Source organism: Leptinotarsa decemlineata, unplaced genomic scaffold (genome assembly GCF_025532065.1).
Source record: "Leptinotarsa decemlineata unplaced genomic scaffold, Ldec_3_MD MMD2_tig00026307_RagTag_RagTag, whole genome shotgun sequence".
Taxonomy (NCBI): Eukaryota; Metazoa; Arthropoda; class Insecta; order Coleoptera; family Chrysomelidae; genus Leptinotarsa; species Leptinotarsa decemlineata.
The window spans coordinates 3647696-3667715 of record NW_027412681.1 but is presented as its reverse complement, the minus strand read 5'-3'; the positions used below and the strand labels follow the sequence as shown (position 1 = coordinate 3667715).

General features: G+C 36.7%; 1 protein-coding gene across 1 annotated transcript in view; it reads right to left on the bottom strand.

Moving 5' to 3' along the window:
* Nucleotides 1–20020, bottom strand: part of amon (prohormone processing protease amontillado) — a 102832-nt gene that overhangs the window by 29862 nt on the left and 52950 nt on the right. The window contains exons 4-5 of the mRNA XM_074181354.1: nt 16567–16604; nt 16317–16393 (exon numbers count right to left, since the gene is read on the bottom strand). Of these exons, the coding sequence (XP_074037455.1) occupies nt 16317–16393; nt 16567–16604 (115 nt within the window). The remainder of the gene's footprint in view (nt 1–16316; nt 16394–16566; nt 16605–20020) is intronic.

Below are 20020 nucleotides of genomic sequence, written 5' to 3'. Positions count from 1 at the left end.
ACCCGAAATTTGTTGTCTCTATTCGTGACTCCGGCCGCCATGTTTTTATTCGTTTCGTATCAATTCATTTAGTTCAACTTCGAATAAACTCTCAATGTCCGCTCCAAATGCCATCAAACAAATATTGAATGAAAACGTGTATATACATTTAAAATATTTGAGGAGGAATAGAAAAAAATAATGAAATATTGAAAACATTATAGTTATTGAAAATATCAAAACATTTTTGGATTAGTAGTTGAAAAAGGAAATGATATAAAAATGGGGAACGTTGTATGAAATCAGAAAATGTAAGAACACTGATTTGCAAAGAAAACCAATCATTGTGACACAAAAGAGACATGAAGCGAGAAATTGGTTGAACAATCAATAGAGATGCATGTGAAAAAATAAAAAATACATGGGAAAAAATTCCAAACCAAGCTTCTTCATGAAGTGATTGTTAGTATTGCTGTAAATTATCCCCTGAAAAAATAGCGTCGGCCGACGATGGTCGTCGCCGACTAACTGCGAATTGGTCAAGATTGCGCTCTGCCTCACTCGTATCTCTCTCTCTGTCTCTGTTGCTCTATTTGGATGCGCGTATATTCAAAATTTGTTCCATCGGCTTCGAAAGAGTTTGAGATATATAAGCTATACCGAAACGTAGGTGAAGCAGTCTAGTTCGGAAAGTGCAGTGAGAAGTGAGCTAATTAGGCCATAGACATTTGACCATTAGTCTGAAGTTCAGTCAGAGTTTAGAGTTTTTGAGCTGTATTGTCAGTATAGTAGTGTAATAAAGTTTGATTTGATGGTTATTTTCGTGAAAAACGTAACAGTATTCATAATTGTGTTTGGACGATAACTGACAAATTCCCAGATCTTCACAGTCACATATAGTCGAATCGGGTCAACCTCAAAAAATGAAGAACAAAATTTTCAAACTGAAAGTCTGCAAAGTCCAAATACGGAAGTCATTTAGAAATATGAAAAAAACGAATGGAATAATTTCAATAAAATGATATTCTACGTATTTCATCAGTTTTATTGAATGTATTCTCACTAATGATGGACATATTGTGGTCTAAATATGAAAAAATACGGGCCTTTGATAAAGCATCAATCTGAAATGAACCAGAAATTAATACGAAATAATAATATTCCACGATCAAACGTAATTAGCCACTGCTATCAGCAGCTGATGGAATTTTGATGACATTCCAGTTCGATTTTCAGATATTGGCGTACATGATTAACCAATTATGATGCGTTATTCGGTAATAAACAGTAAATAACTTCCCAAAAGGGGTTGCATGTGCCATTTCAGTTTTTGGGTTGAATTCAGAATGAAAGTGATGAGTGGGAAAAGTTATTTTTTGTAATTGATTTGGCCAAAACCATAACGTATTCTGTTTAAAAAATCTGTTCAAAATCTGTTTTTCCGTTAATCAGCTGTCGCCCCCATACGAACGACAACTCTCAGAAGTTGAGAAACTTGTGCGAGCTAAGGACTAACGAGGTCTTATTTTTTAACATGTGATTCCTAACACGAGAAACACTTCATTGTGAGATTTTCCCGGAACAGTTTTACAAAAACGCAACACGTGTTTCGCTTTACAACAGCTTTCTCAGGCGTGTCTTCACTTTTTATCTATTGGTAACCTATTTTGATTATTCAAAGGATGCCTTTAGCATGTTTGAATCCAAAATTTAAAAAACGCTTGCGTTTTGAAGTTAACATCGCAACATCAACAATCTGATGAACGTGAAGTCTAAATGTGAAATTTTTTATCAATTGATTGATAAGTATTGTTCCGTATCGTTCGAATTATGTAAATACGGGGGCAAATTATACAGTTCGGCAACGGCGCATTTTTTTGAGGGAATCGAACCGTATTGGTACGTCAGAGAGTATGTTTTTGACTTATTGAAAGGCGGAGCTCCTAATAGGCCATCATTATTGTTTTTCATTGGTTCGTGCTACATGTAAATTTAGTTATTTGTTAGTTTTGGAAAAAATTTTGGAAGAGATTTCGATTAGAGGCCACATTTTCCTCATTTCCCTATTTTACCTCCCTATTTTCCCAAGGTGCCAACAAATTGGATGGAAGAAAAAACTACCGACATTTTTTGGGAATGGTAATAGGTAATACTTGCAACAAGTACTCTGCTACCCAACGAAGCGGAGACTGATGATGTCTGCCGCAACGTACCAGCCTAGTTTTCTCTAAAAGTCCGTTCTATTTATGTGAAAAATCAATATTCTACCCAATATGTATAAATCATGATACTCATTTTGACTGATTTTTAAATGTTAGTAGAAGGATATTTCATAAGTGACACATGATTTTTTTGTTATACTTAAGGTAAATTCAATTTAATTTTTGTTAATTATCAATATACAGTGCATTTCTTTGATGTCCCCCCCCCTTTTTATTTTTTGAACGGGTCAACTCAAAAAATTGAAATTTGGGATAATGAAATTAATGCATGAATACTTTATTTTGAAGTGAAATTTTCAAGATGGCGACTGGGTGCCACTGGAAAAAAATTAAATGGAAAGGGGGGAAGGAACATCATTTTAGAGCTCCTGACGAATACTTCACAAATCTATTTAATAATTTCCTGAAGACAAACACATTAATATTGATATTTCTAGAAATATTCCTGTTTATCTGCCATATGGCAATTCCAACAACCCGACAAGGTTTGTTGAGTTATTTTTTATTTATAAAAACGACAAAAAATGTCAGTAGGACAATGAACATCATTGTTCAGTTAGAATATTCTCATTTAGTTTTCGGTTTTACTAGTAGAAAGGTACAACGTCAACAATCTCTAAAATGGTCAATTCTCGTCCATTGAAACAAAAAATTGAAGCGATTTTTATTTACGATGCGACGCGTAACTTTCACGAGACCGAAAAATTATTTTCAATGAACGTTTTTCGAATCGTCCTATCTGTAGAAATATTTGAGGGAACTTGTATCCAAATTCACAACTACTGGTAGTGTACATAACAAAAAGCCTCCGGGTCATCCGTCCATTCCAGAAGAACAGCAAGTGCAAATAATGGTAGTAAATCCTGAACAGTCTACTTATTCCGTCGCGAATGTTTGTATAAGGTGTCTCCTTCTACTGTGTGGAGACTTTTGAATAGGAATAGGTATCATCCATACAAAATGAAAATGGTACACCAATTAACTGAAGATGACCTTGATCGAAGAACAGAATTCTGCGAAATCATGACGCAAACCATTTCAAAGCATCCTACCTATCTCCACAATATTTGTTTTAGTGACGAATGTTCTTTTTTTTAAACGGCAATATTCACAGACGAAATTGCTGTTATTGCAGTGACACCAACCCTCACGTTTTCCGGGAAACACACACCCAATATCCAGAAAAAGTTAACGTTTGGGCAGAAATATTGGGAAACCATATTGTAGGACTTCTATTGATCAAAATATAACAGTGGAACTGTTTGTTCGAAGGTGATTGACAATGTTTCATGATGAATTTCACTAGTTCGGATTTCCATTGTCTACTATATAAAATGAAACACATCAACAGCGTGAGACCTTCCATCACTTTCACAATGGAGAAGGAAATCCACAACGAATTGCCATTCTTAGACGTTTTGGTGAAGAGGACACTAAGTGGGAAACATCTGTATACCGAAAACCCTCTCATACGGGACAGTATCTGAAGCACGAATCCATCAATCATCACCATCAATCAACTAAAAGAGGAATCGTCAAGACTTTATTAGACCGTGCTTTTGGGCTCTGTAACACGAAAGAAGGTCTCGAGAAGGAACTAGACATCATCAAAAATGATCTTCAACGGAATGGCTACTCCAAAGCGATGGTAGAAAAGACCTTGGCTAAAAGACAGCAGGAGCCTCGCAAGGAAGAGAAGCCGTCACAACCAGTGCTTGCACTTCCCTACATCAGAGGATTATCGGAGAGGATAAGAAGAATTGGTTCCAAGTACAACATCAGAACCTGTTTCAGATTCGGCAACACTATCCGTAGCAGCCTCACGGAAACCAGGCCACCAAACGCGGACTGCGATTCTAAGAATTGCATTCACCGGATACCCTGTGAGTGCAGAAAATCCTATATTGGTGAAACTAAGAGGCCATTGAATGTTCGCATTGCCGAACACAAGAAAAACACACAGCGAGGGGAAACCAGCAAATCAGGAATAGCAGACCATGTTTGGACTCATCAACACAACATCGAGTGGTCCCAAGCTGAGATCTTGCACAGAGAGGAACATTGGTTTAGGAGAAAATTCAAGGAAGCCGCTTACATGTTGTTCAACAACGTATTCAGCCAAGCCAGCGTAGAAAAACGCAACATATGGAAACCAATTATCAAGCGAAAAATGGCCAACTCCCGCCAAACGGTCATCTCCCACGGAACCGGTGAAGCGGAAAATGGAATGCGCGGATAAGTGAAAGTACGACCTATAAATAGTCATCTCTCGGAGGAATTAGTCCAGTCATCACCCGAAGACGATTGTAGATACTAACAATCGAAACGTCGTGAACTAACGTGGGTTGGAATCTCTCAACTTTTCATTTTTATTTTCTTTTTTTATTTCTTTATTTTTATTTATTTTTGTTCAATTGTTCTATTCTACTTGTATTTTATTTCACTATTATTTCATTTCAGGTTTATTTTGCTTAATATAATTGTTATTTTCAGCTATTCATTTTCAATTCTTCTTTTTTAGTTGTTCCAGAGATTGATATTGATATTGATATTGATATTGATATATTGATATATTGAAGTACAGTTTATATATTTACATGTAATATATCGTGTTTTTCAAAAGTCTCGGATCCAGTAACTTGGCCTAGATATGTTTATCTGTTCTGCCATGTACTAGATCTATAGACTTTCTAAAAAAGTGTACATTTTATGATAATAACTAAGAGTAGAGAAAAAAATTAGTAGAAAAATTAACATGATAGATTCAATGATTTTTTTTAAAGAATAACAAACAATTATATAATATAAGTTGCAAATGGTGAGGATTCCAAACCGTTTCAAGCAAGGTCAGTTACAGAGGAGAACAGATAGTTTTTAAAGGTAAGGTTCATACTAAATTATTATTCATTATGTTATAAAATTTGTTTGAAAATTGTAGAATATATTTCTTTGTTTCTTTTTTGAATTGTTTTAGTTTTCGAATACATTTCAATTCAATCGGAATGCAGTTGAAGAATTTAGGGCCGAAGAAAAAGAAAGATCTTTGCGTTAAAGATTTTCTGAAAAATTGTATACTGAGATTCAAATTACTAGTGGATCTGGTTATTCCAGTTTTTCTCTGGTTAGATGTTTCGTGTCTGATGTACATTCTTTTTAAACACTGGTGAGTAAATAACAGTTTTATATTCAAGACCTGTGATTCTTGGTATAACATGTCAGTGGAATAGCGTTTATTTTTTTTCAGAATAATTCTTAGAAGAATATTTTGTGTTTTTTGCAGAGAATCAAGTGTAGTATTGAAGGCCCCACCCCATGCTGTGATACAGTAGGTCATTACAGATTCAGCTAGGGAATTGTAAAGTAAAAGGAGATTTCTTCTGGTAAGTACGTCTCTCAGGATATAAAAACTGTGCATCAAGACTCTTAAACGGTTATTAACATTTGTGATGTGATCTGACCAGCGCGTGCATTGATCTAAGACTACTCCTAAATCATTCAGTCAAATCATTTTATATAGTAGACAATGGAAGTCCGAACTAGTGAAATTCATCAGTGGAACTGTATTTGAATATCCTGGAAACTACCCTCTCATCACTGAAATCGTCGAAGCGAATCCTAATGAATTCGATATGGATATTGTATTCCAACACGATGGAGCACCACCACTTTGCTCCAGACAAGTAACAAACTATTTGGATACTACTTTTCCTGGTCGTTGGATTGGCTGTCAAGGTCCTACAGAATGGCCAGCCCGCTCGCCAGGTTTGATACCTTTGGACTTTTTCATGGGGATATTTGAAGCAAAAGGTGTACGAAACTGAACCTGCTTCAATATTGGATATACGGCAGAGAATAATGAATATTTGTAGAGATATTGACGTTACTGTGTTCGAAAATGTTCGGCGTGAAATATCGGATAGGCTGTTCATATGTCAAGAAGTTCAAGGCAACCAATTCGGGCATCTCTGAACTGACCCTAAGCTCATTACCTCATATTATGTAGTTAAATGTCAATGTATTCAGGCAATTATTAAAAGTTTCGCCATTTTGTAGTAGTTGAAAATATTGACTTCATATGCTAGGGTTGTGAAGTATTTATCAGGATCTTCAAAATGATATATCACGAGACCCCCCTTTCTATTTATTTTTTTTCCAGATAGCGCCCAGTCGCCATCTTGAAAGTTTCATCTGTCAGTTTCTCTTCAAAATAAAGTATTCATGCATTAATTTCATTATCCCAAATTTCAATTTTTTTAATTGACCCGTTCAAAAAATAAAAGCGGGAGACATTAAAGAAATGCACTGTATGTGGACTCTATTTCCTGTGATATGAATTTGAAAATTGTCTTTTTGCTTAATTTTGTTAAATTGCTGAGTTGAACCGAACTGTGTTTACTTTGAGAATTTCAGCTACTTGTTTCAAATAGAGTAGGTTTTCCGATTTTGAATCCCGGTATGCACTATTGTTACTCTGAGGACATTTCACAGCAACACCAATTTCCTGCATCAGCTTGTCGAGCATTCGAACGACTCGTCTCCTCTCTTGCACACCCAGCCGTTTTGAGGGAATATCGTATAAGGGGGGTGCGAGATAAAGTCACAAATAATAAAATAATAATAGATAATAATAATAATAATGCACTTGCTATCAGCATGTCCAGCATATGCGGTCTCGGCCTAGATCCATCGACATAACGCGGCCCTAAGAGTGCTATATAACCATCTACGGCACTCTTACGGTATTGACTTACCCCACGGTGTGGGGAGTTGTCATTGGTTGATAATGCTGACGCATCCTTCCGAATGTATCGGGGCTTCGGGGATAGAGCTTGACCAGCGCAAAATACGGTTGAAAAAAAGAATAATGAAAATAATATCGTTTATTAAGCATAAAAAATACATTTATACATAAAAGGAAAAGGGTTAGTCAAAGGCTATCTTTCACCCCTCCCAAAAATTATACTGTGAGTGTGAGAAAATAATTATAAAAACACTTATTTACTTTTTTGGGAAAGAAAGTTTTTGGCTTTCTACTACTCCATCTGATACAAAAAAAGGATGATAGAATCTTCTAAAGAAAGGAAGGAAGTAATCAATTTGAAACTCTAGACATGAATGTGTAGATCATGCAAAGAAGTAACCTTCAGACACAAACTGAAAGAAAGTCCTCCTGAAACAGCTACTTTCATATAAACATTGAATTACACGAAAGAAAATAATTCTTTCGAAACAAATACTTCTATATGAACACTGAATTATACAGAAGATACTTTTCTCTACTCAGTTTGTATTTCAAACATTTGTTGTGGAATAAGAATCAGATATCATTCACATGAGTTCTACTTTGAATGAATGGTAATAAATTGTACTCACATAGAACACTGTCACCCTCACTGGTATACACCGATGTATAGAGTTTCAAATTGATTACTTCCTTCCTTTCTTTGGAAGATTCTATCATCCCTTTTTTTGTATCAGATGGAGTAGTAGAAAGCCAAAAACTTTCTTTCCCAAAAAATTAATCACTCCTAAAAATATAACTCCTTCAACTTATTTACTATCATAACAATGATAGAGAAGAGGAAAAAATAATAGATCATATAGTTGCTAATATAGTTGCACTACCATATAATGAATTCAAAATTTTTTAAATTAGCAAGCACAGAAGCAAACACAGTACCGCGGTCTGAATATTGAAAACCGAATACAAAGAAAATGCCTACAGAAAACACCAGGGTAAAAAATGAAATCAATAATGAATTAAAATTGAATTCAAAATGGACAAAAAGACGGAGCACTTTTCGTGAGTTATATAAAAAAATAAACAAAAAGTTATTTGATTTTTGAGAGGCCCCTGCGCAAACTTAATGGTTCTTATGGGTTTGCTTGTATGGTTTGTATGTATGGATATTCACATTTTTGGAGAGCTGAAATGAAATAATACGAAAATATATGAAATTCAGTCACAAAACTTTGCAGAAATTTTAAAGACGTCCATGTTACATATTCTATTTAGTATTGTTGTAGTACATGATTTCTACCGATAGAAAATGGATTGGCAATGTACCTGAATTTTCATTTTCTATTTATTTATTCATTCATCCATCGAGTAAGACGAATATTTCGGAATATGTGAAGGAGAGAACATAAAACAATGTTCACAGACTGCATCACACCGAAGTTAACTCATTTCACACACCAAATGTAGTAGTGTACAGTTATTTCGAGAACAGTGAACCATCTAGAATCAAAAACCGGATGTGAGACGGAAACTGACACTGGAATATACTGTGGGGAGAAAATTCAACATTTTTAACAGAAACAAGGACGATATTATTATGGAATTGAGTGCTCGATAATACTTGAAATGTTGACAGTGGCTTACGGTGATTCTACTCTGAGTCAGAAAAATGTTTACAAGTAGTACACGCTTTTCACAGAAGGTCCTGAAGATGTAAATGACGACTCTCGCCTTGGTTTGAAGGTGGTTGACAATGTTTCGTGATGCATTTCATTAGTTCTGACTTCCATTGTCTGATATGATATAAATTGATTTGAAATTCCTGAAAGAATATGTAAAAAAATTAGAAAAATTGAAACAGTTTTAAAAAACTAAAAAAATTAATATATTTTATTTATTTTTTACAGATTCTTTCAGGGATTTCGAATCGATTTATATTACATTAAACACTGGAAGACCGAACTGATGAAGAGGCTCGCCTTGGTCGCCCCAGCATATCAACAACAACAACCGATGAAAATGTTGAGAAAATGAATAACATCATTATAGAGAATTGTCGAATCACCATTAGAAAGGTTGTTAAAGATGTCGGCATATGGGTGGGCTCATACCATGCCATTTTTTCGTGTGGCAGCGAAGTTCTTTCCAAAGTTACTGAATTTTGACCAAAAAAGCCGTCGTGCATCGTTCAGAAATTGTTGAATGACGTCGGTGGCGATCCAGATTTACTTAAAAGGGTCATAACTGATGACGAATCATGGGCATATGGTTATGACACCGAAACCAAAGTCTAGTTGTCCCAAGAAGAGCCCAGGAGAGACAAAACCAAAAAAAAGTACGCCAAGTTTGATGAAATGTAGAAATGTTGCTCATTGTCTTCTTTGATCACCGTACATCAGAAAATTTTCCACCTGGTACAGTCCATAAAAAGTGTTATCTTGAAGTTATGCACCTCTTTAGTATCACGATAAGGCACCTTCTCACTCATCATTGCTTGTTCGTATTTTTTTGACGGAAAATAACACCGTACAGCCACCGTATTCACCGGATTTGGCCCCCTGCAACTTTTTTCCTGCTTCGAGGATTAGAAAAACGCTGGCCCAAGTGTATTATATCTGAGGTGGACTACTTTGGAGAAGACAAAATGGAAATTGATGAATAAATAAATATTTTTTCAGAAAAATGAAAATTCACCTTATTTTTGGACCTCCTAGTATATGATAGAGGTAAAATTTCACTTCCAAGGAACACCGTCATCGTCAATGATGGACATCCGATGTTTTGAAATAAGACACTCACCTTATTGTCCAAAAGTCAATCCCTCTTAAAAATATACCCCCTTCAATTTTCATATGTTATAACAATTCATGGATACGTAAACGTCTCTACTTTCAATGTTTGTGGAGAATTATCTAATGCAAATTTGATATGAACTTATATAATTTGTTAAACTCAATATTGGATTATGAGCTCTAATTCCATTCTCATGTCAACATCAAAATATTTATTTTTGTCTCGCCGGAATATTCATCAGCAGGGATGAACTGGTGAGGATTTCGTTTGAGGAGTATTCAAATATGGTGGATAAGCTCTAGTCACACAAGGCTCGCTAACGAAAGTGTTCTTCTTGAGTTCAAGTATTACATAATCATACAGAGTGATTCTATTTCTGAAGCAACTTTCTCCAAGATGACAAAATGGTCAAGTCTTTTGCGGCCGAGGTTTTCAGGGTCACTATTTTACGGGTTTGAGGGTCGAGGATTTTTTGAATTTCTTCCTGACGTTTCTCTGGCGCGAGTTCTGAGGTTCATACATCCTGATTTACCAGTGGGTTGGGCTACCTATCGGGCGCGTCCCCAGGTGGCGGATTGGGGAACGGCCAGGGGACTGGAGACCCTATCCGGGAAGCCAATGTGGCCTTACGGATGGGGTCGCTGGACTCCTGGTCAGTGGCAGAAATAAGTAGGGTGAGGGGAACTAAAACCCCTCGAAAACCTTTGCAACCTACGATGTCCCATGATGGTAACCATTGATCGAAGAAGAGAAAAGCGATATGGGGTTATTTTTACGTGCCTGTCGTTTCGAGTAATTCATCTCGAATTAGCAGATTCTTTATCCACCGATTCAGCAATCTTGTCAATAAGAAGATTCATTTCGAGAAGGAGACAGCCCCAAATTATATGGAGTGACAATGGTACTAATTTAACCTCAGCACACAAGGAATTGAAAGAAGCTTTAAAGAATTTGAATGAAGATTTAATAAACAAAAGTTTAGCGGCACAAGAAATTAATTGGAAATTCATTTCTCCAGCAAGTCCTCACTTTGGAGGAGCCTGGGAACGGATGTTGAGGTCCGTTAAAACGCACTACGTACGAGTCACTTTAAAGGAAAAGGTTCCTCGACAAGAAGTACTCCAAACTTCACTAGCCGAAGCTGAGCATACAGTCAATAGTCGACCTCTCGCATATGTTTCCTCCAATCAAGAAGATAATGAAAGCCTCACACCTAATCATTTTCTGACAGGATCATCAAGTATTGCCAAGTCACCTATCGTTGTTGATTTTACCAACAAAAATTTGAGAAAGCAATGGTATTTTGCACAGCAATTATCCGAATGTTTTTGGAGCAGATGGGTTCGGGAATATCTGTCAACTCTCATCAAGAGTTCCAAATGGTTTGAAGAGAAAGCCAACCTGAAGAAAAATGACATAGTGGTGGTGATGTATAATAAGCTTCAGAGAAATAACTGGCCTGTAGGTAAAATAGTGGAAATTTATCCAGGAAGAGACGAAAGAGTATGAGTTGTGGACGTACAGGTTGAGAGGAGTATTTATCGCAGACCTGTAGCTGAATTATGTCTTTTAAATTTATTAGAAATGTAAGAAAATTAGATAGAGTATTTATGTCTCATCCTTTCAAATAAATACGGGGGGAGAATGTTAAGTTTTGAAATACTCTGTATTAGATATTATTATGTTGTTATGTGAACTTTATATCAAGTTTGGGTTTTTGTTATTTTACATGAGGATAAGTTGTTGATAACAAGCGAAAAAAAAAGTTTCTTGAAAAAAGTTAAAAATATCATTTTTTCCCAATTTCTCCATCAGAGAAAAAAAGCTATACATTGTACTGGCCTTTCGACCGGATAACTGACTACGTATTTACAGGTAAAACTAAACAAATTCCGAATTGGATTTTGAGTTTTGAAAACGAAAAAAGATTGCTTTACCAAACATCGACCACTGAAGAAAGCTAAGTATAGAAATTTCATTATTTTCAATTATTTGTTTTTCAATTCATGGGTAAAATTCATGAAAACGACAGCAGTGGCGTAGCGTATGTTGTCGCCGATTGGGGCCAACCCGAAATACGCCGCTCCGTGTTATTTATTAAATGTATATAATAATTCCATGAAAATCAAAGGATGAATTGATGAGTATTATTCTCTGGTCTGGATTCCTGGCCATACTGACCTGGAAGGCAATGAGGGTGCTGACTCCCTTGCAAAGGAGGGTGCTGCAAGTAGCTCCATCGGACTAGAACCTGTTATTGGCATCGCTTTAGGCTTTGCCAAACGAAACTGAACACCTGGATGGCAAGAAGATTTATGTACTTCTGGCAGAATCTTCCAAAATTAGCCCACTCTAAGGCGTTTATTCACCCTTAGAAGCTTGATACCGAACAATTGTTGGACTACAGTAGGGATGAACAATGATGTCTAACAGGCCTTCTTACAGGTCGCTGTCATTTGAATCATCATATGCCAACACTCGGACTGTCGGAAGACTGTGTGTCGCCTCTGTTGGGAAAATGATGGAACAGTAGAGCACATACTTTGTGCCCGCCCCGCCAGGGACCGAATGAGGTTTATAGAGTTCGGCATAGTGGTACTCTTACCATCTGACCTGAAAGAGCACTCGCCATACAAACTATTCGGCTTCGTTAAGAAACTGGGTTTATTTGGTCGGGACCAACCCACTTTGGACCTAACCTAACTATTCTGATCATTCCCAATTTGATTTCAACTCAAGAGTCACCGATAGACAGCTGTTTCAGCTTGTTGGGCAGGTACAGGGCAGGCAGTCCTCGATTGAAGACAAAATGTGAAGAACCATAATGAGTCCACGTAAACCTAAGTGAAATCACCTATTGGTGTTCCACCTAAGTTAGCTCGCCAAGTTTTTATGTTGGCGCTGGTGGTTTGACCAATCTTTTAAAGCGACAACTGCATTAGCAAAAATTTGGAGGGCTCTCCTGGAATGCCATCGAAAACCGTCCACGTGTTTCTAGAAATGATATAAAATCGAAAGTGGCCAATGTAGTCAAGCTGCTGGAAAAGGATCCCATGAGAATCCAAAGATGAATAAATGAGTACCATTCTGATCATTCTCAATTTGATTTCAACTCAAGAGCCACCGGTAGACAGCTGTTTCAGTCTGTTGGGCATCATCAGTACCGGGCAGGCGGTTCGCCATTGAAGACACAATGTGAAGAACTAAGAAGAGTACTTGATAAAAATAACTGACACACTTATTGATGTGACACCCACGTTAGTTTGTCAAATTTTATATCGGCGTTGGTTGGTCAAACTACCATCGCTAACATAAACTAGAGCCAATTTGAATCTCCTAACACAGATAACAAAAAAAACTTGACTAGTAGATTAGATTGTCGAGGAGCTAGCCCATGGCCTGATTAACTGAGACCTTTTCAGATCTATTATGATGCTCCTTGGTTGTTAGAGCTCGACTAGTAAATTAACGTTGCATTTGAAGTTAAGGGAATCGTTGATTAACGCCAAATATGGGCCTCGCCTTCAGACGGGATTCAACGATTTTATAACAGCAATTGCGATGAACTTGGAATAAGTCTACCTGTTTTCATTAAACCTGATCTAATCCCTAAGCTAGAGTTGTCCTTTGCACAAAAATTGATAGAAAATTTACTTTACGTGGTATCTTTAACGCAAAGTTTTTTACACATCCCTCCATGATATTTTTAACGCAAGGTCCTTCACGCATTCATCCATATTAACATTTATATCGTTTCCTATGGCAAGAATGGCTTAATTTGTTGATCTTAAGATGGACACAGTGTGGTTGCCGCCACTTCTGCTGCATTCGACTCCACCTCATTTGCCATCTCTCTTTCGCACGCTATTTCGAATATCTGAGTTGTTTTTTACATATTGTTACAACTTCGGTTTGGGGGGGTGACTCAGAGGTAGCCTTATGAGGGAAACACTCTGAGGAAAACACCAGAATACTTAAATACTAGGTTTATTGCTTAGGAGTTGTACAAGGGGATCCTTCCCCAATCAGGTCTTACTAACAACTGTTTTATTATAATATATCATCATCAAATATGAAACATGTTGACATCATCAAAACTATCAAGTCGAAGAATCAGCTACCGCGGTCCCCTCTCACTCCGTACGCCTCTTGTTCTCCAAATTAATAAATTGGCGCTTCTTGCCACACCCTTTCTTATGCCGCCTTGGGCCGTAGGACCTACTGACCACCTCAAGCTACGCCACTGTACGACAGGTTACTGACTGATTGGACCTTCAGTTTTTTTTTGGTCCCTTGGGAGCTGTCTGACTTGTCCATTCAGTCCAAGTCTTCAGAAAACACTGCAGCCTCTTGGGCTTATGGCGTTTGTCCTCCCATCTTCTCATGACACCCATTCCATTAGTCTCGTTCCCTGTACTAGTTTGTACAGGTTCCGTGTTGGATGTTCGTCATATTCTTCTGGACGTAATTTTGTACGTCCATATATTGCCTGCCTCCTGTGATTCAGTGCTTTACTTTCGCATAAAATATGTAGAGCTGTTTCTACCCCTTCGTTGCATAATCTGCAGCTGAGGTCTCCGTTGTACAGCCCCATTTTATTCAGGTGTCCTCTGAGCGGACAATGACCGATTAGTAACCCTGTACTTATTCTGAGCCGATCCCTACTATATTGAAGTAGTTCTTCGGTTCTTTTCTCGGACGGTTCCCTAATAAAGGTTCTACTGTATTTGTTGCCAGATACTTTTGTCCGGTACTCTGTATGCTTTCAACTGGTCCATATTCTAATCTGGTTTCGTACCAATGTTTTTGGTACCCCCAGAGCTGGTTCAGGACCTATATATGAAGTTGATGATTCGTGTGTAGCGCATTTATCAGCTTTATCATTACCTGTAATTCCTGAATGCCCTGGCACCCAGTACAAAGTTGATTTGTTCCTATTTGCAAGTTCATTCAGTTCTTCATGGCATTCCCAGACTAGTTTTGATGTCACCTTCGGGTTTGTCAGAGTCCCTAGTGCGATCTTGCTGCCCGTTAAAATATTGATCCGCTCATTTCTTGAGGTCTCAATTTAATAATCCTTGCACACTGCAAGATAGCATACACTTCCGCTCCCGTTCCATATTTGGTCTTCGATCCATCTGTATTCCATGTGTTTTTCCAACCATGTTGGAAAGAGTTGTCTTCCACTCTTCACGGCTTATGACTTCGGCCAAAGTTTGTGTTAAACGTGTACTTCGGTGTCATTTGGTCCATAAACATTTTCAATATGTGCTCCTCCTCATGTTCCGAAATTTATGTTTGGTCCGATATTTCGTAGTTCGGTGAGCTTTCTAGTCTGAACTGGCCCATCCTGGCCTCCTCCATTATCACAAAGTGTTAAGGAGGTAGGTTCAGGAGTGTTCACATTGCTCCCGTCATTCCCAAATATGCAAGTCTTTGCACCTTGCCTAGTTTGTTGATAGCGGTCGCCTGCTTCATCTTTGGCCACCAGACCAGAGATGCGTATGTTATCATGGGTTTAACCACCATCATGTATAGCCAATATACCATGTCTTGTTCTAGCCCCCATATTTGTGCGTCTGGCGAGCGTCAGTGCTACCTCCGCTTCCCTTTTTATCCTGTCCAAGTGTTGGTTCCAGGTCAGTTTGAAATCTAGAATTACTCCCAGATATTTAACCTCATGCGACACTTGTATTTTTTCACCTCGAAGTTTTAGAGGTCCGAGACTCTCCGTTTTAGTCCTCTTGGTGAATGCTACTGTGGTCGATTTGGATGGGCTTATATTAAGCCCTTCTTCTTCGGTTCATCTTGTTATAATATGCAGGGCCTGCTGCATGCATTCCTTCACTATATTATTGTATTTACCCTGGACTAAGATGACTAAGTCGTCTGCATAGCCCAGTGCTTTACACTCATTGTGGTCCAGGAGACATAATAGCTCGTCCATTATGAGGTTCTATAACTGAGGGGATAAAACCCCCGCTGAGGACAACCCTGTGCTACGCCTGTTTCCTTCATAATGGTTGTATAAGCATGCAGTCCATCCACCTACAGCTTGTCTTGTCGATCCCTCTTCTCCTCGACGCCTTGATAATTGATTCTAACGACGTATTGTTAAATGCGCCTTCAATGTCCAAGAAAGCAACGAAAAGTACTTCCTTGTTTATGTAAGTATATTCTACTTTTTCTGTTACCCGACATAGAGCCGTTTCTGTTGACGTACCTGACCTGTATGCATATTGGTCTCGATGTAATGGTCTGATAGCCAGCGATACGTCCCTGACTTCAGTGGTTTACATTACGTAGTAACTTTTCAGTTTGCCATTTTACACATCAATAGATTCTTTGTTCATTTGTCATAGGGTTATATAACATGTTATATACCAATAAAAAACAGTAAGAAATATATCTCATTTTTGATACGTTTATCAGAACAATACCATAATATATCAATCTCTGAAAAAATTATTTGCAGTGTAATTGCTACATTCAATCCAAAATAACTTTGTAGACTGCAAAAAACGGTTCATAAATTGCCCGATATCCCACACGTAGCAGTTTCGTAATTAAATGTAAATTACCTGTTGAACCAGTCGTCCGTATAACGTGGAAATGGAAATGGGTCATTACTGCTGAAGTCGTAGCTTGCCTTGGAATTCTGAAACAAAATTCAGATTGATGATTTACGGCGTACTAACATATTTGAGTGTGATCCAAAGTTATGGGTTACTTTAGGGTTAGCTTGGATAGGATGATGTTACTCATTTCCGCACTAATGATTACGGCAAAGCATTACAGAGAGTGAACTTGATATCGATCCTAAGTACTTACATAATTGTATTTCAAGTCCGGATGCATGTAATCAACACCTGAAAAAAAGTTGAATGTGAGAATGTTATCTAATATAAATGATGACATTGTTGAGAACGAAATAATCTCGCAACTGCTTTCAGCAGTTTCTATTCAAGAAATGCTAAAATAGCTGTCGAAAGCCACTTCATTTCAAAAAAAAATAATTATACCACAATGTACAGAAGTGAAACATTTTGTTTCTCCCCTGTATTAGATTGTGACGTCATGGATGTGATTAGCTCATTGAAAAACACCAATTGTGCCGGAATAGATTGCATCTCGACAAAGGTCATTAAAAAAATTGCTCAATATACCGCCAAACCATTAGCACACATAAATTACTCCATACAATCCGGGGTTTCCCCCGATTTTTTCAAAATTGGAGTAGGAAGCCCTATTTTTAAAAAGGCGACCCCTCTAGTATGTGTAATTTTCGACCCATAACAATTCCCACCATTATCGGGAAGGTATTTGAAAGGTGTGTTTATAATAAAATGATTTCAAAAAGTAAGTTAGTTAAAAATAATAAAGACAAAACATCCAAATTCGAGAAACCAGGAGTACATCAATTAAAGTGTGGAACATGCTCTAAGGTATATATTGGTCAAACTGGCAGAACATTTAGGAATCGAATCCAAGAATAGCATACGAGCTATGTAAATAAGAAAACAAATTCAAAATATTCAAGTCATCTTCTAGAAAAAAATCATATCTTTAAGGAAGAGTTCGAAATTTTGCACATAGTAAATAAAGGTTTGAAACTGAAACATTTCGAAGCAATGGAAATCAATAAACTTGAAAATTCAAACATTTCAATAATTGACCAACTAGAGGTTTAGGAAATTTTTTGGGGGTAGCCTCAATTATGGTTACCTGTAGTATATGAATAGTAATGTAAGAACAATTTGAAGTATTCAAATCACTTGACAAAGCTACTATGCTAGTGAAACATATCGTGATATATTTTTCAAATTATGTTTGTGGGTATCAAATCATGAGGTGTAGTTTTTGAAATTACTATGGATCTTCATCAAGTAACGATCGATATATATATATATATATATATATATATATATATATATATATATATATATATATATATATATATATATATATATATACGATTCGCTCTATAAAATGAAATATGTGGGAGCACTTTTCTTCGGCTTTTCGAAGACATTCGTCATTATTGGCCTGGAGATAATCGAAAGTAAATTATATTCTCTTGGTTTTCGTGGAAATTTCTTCGTCATGCCTGATGTATACATGCGTTCCAGGAAAATATCAGTTAAAATCGGAGTTCTGGAGAGAGATGGGCCTGGGAGTTCCTCAGGGATCGATCTTTGGGCCTCTTATTTTTTTGTTATTCATAAACGATATACCTGACTATATTAGTTCAGATTCAGTAGTTATCTATGCAGATGATACTACATTGGCCATTGATTCAAATAGTCCAAAGGCTTACAACAAAAACTGAATAATTTAGCAGAAGAATTCATATATTGGTATGGAAGGAATTTTTTGATAGGGAATGCAGAGAAAACAGTCTGTATGCATTGTCAAACCAGTGCAAACCAGTGCAGTGTCAAACCACCAACACTGACATAAAAACTTGGCAAGGTGACTTGGGTGTCACACCAATAGGTGGTTCCACTTATGTTTCGCTTGCGTTTACGCAGCTATTTTTATCAAGTACTTTCTTGGTTTTTTCTCATTTTGTCTTCAATCGAGGACCGCCTGCCCGGTACTGACGATGCCCAATAGGCTGAAACAGCTGTATACCGGTGGCTCTTGAATTGAAATCAATATGGGAATGATCAAAGAGTACTTATCTATTTATTTTTTGATTTTCATGAAATTATTTTTCAGCAGCTTGACTGCATTAACCTTTCTAGATTTCATATCATTTCTAGAAACATGTGGATTCGTTTTCCGATGGCATTTCAGGTTAGCTTCCCAAATTTCTGCTACCGCAGTTGTCGGTTGATTGGTCAAACCACCAACACTGACATAAAAACTTGACAAGTTGACTTGGGTGTCACACCAATAGGTTTCGTTTGCGTTTACGCAGCTAATTTTATCAAGTACTTTCTTGGTTTTTTCTCATTTTGTCTTCAATCGAGGACCGCCTGCTCGGTACTGACGATGCCCAATAGGCTGAAACAGCTGTATACCGGTGGCTCTTAAATTGAAATCAATATGGGAATGATCAAAGAGTAATTATCTATTTATTTTTTGAATGCTTGACTGCATTAACCTTTCTACATTATATATATATATATATATATATATATATATATATATATATATATATATATATATATATATATATATATATATATATATATGAAATCTGAAGTTTTCACGGATAGGAATATGCTGAACTGGTTTTTCCGGGTATTTGATCCGTGTATGTGATATTATCTCTAATTTCATATATATATATAATATATATATATATATATATATATATATATATATATATATATATATATATATATATATATATATTCGCAGGAAGTGACTCGCAGTCACTTCCTGCGAGCTCCTTTCATCCATGTCCTGATGAATACATCATTATATATTTTTTATTAGCTCACGCCTTGTTCCTATCTCTCCGATTGACGGCCTGACGTAAAATTCGACGCTACAAGAAGATAGAAAGGATATAAAAGCCATGTAATATTCAGCGAATTTTAATGAAAGCTTTTTATCGCTTCCGCCATAATCTTATCTCGATACACTTCCAATAGGTTCGGCTTGATGGAATTTCTGATTGATATCCGCTACAGCGACAATTCTTAGGTAGTTGTAGAAATCATTGAAAGCTCGAGTTCAATTAATATCGGGCTTTTTTTGCTGTCACTCAATCTTCTTAGATGAAGTTGTTACTTCGAGTTTCCTAACTACTCCAACTCGTGTAGGAGGAACTATGAGATATTATTAGTTAACGAAAGAAAAGTCTGGAACTATATTAGACAGTTCGAGGGGAGAAGTAAGGGGAATGAGAGTAATGAAAAACGAGCAGTGATGTGGAAATCAAGGAATGAATGTTTCAGAATAATGAAATTTTAATTTCCTTGGAGATATCCAAATGAAAAGTACGGAATCATAAAAATTTATATTAAGTCTTACAATTTGTCTACTTTTTTTAGTGAAAAGATATTCAGTTAACTTGTATTCATTCTTGAGCTGATAATTTTCTTCTTCTCTATTTTCTCGTCACTTTTATAAAGTAACACTATACAAAGTGTTTATTAAACATGCGGCAAAAATTAATTAACTATTCCTTGGACTATTCTGAGGATATTTTGTTCTTTGATAAATGCTTTGTTTTGAAGATACGGGGCTGAAAATAATTTCGACAATAACAATTTTGGAATTTTAAAATTCTTCATTGGTTTCAGCGGGAGATGACCGATTGGCGGGAGTT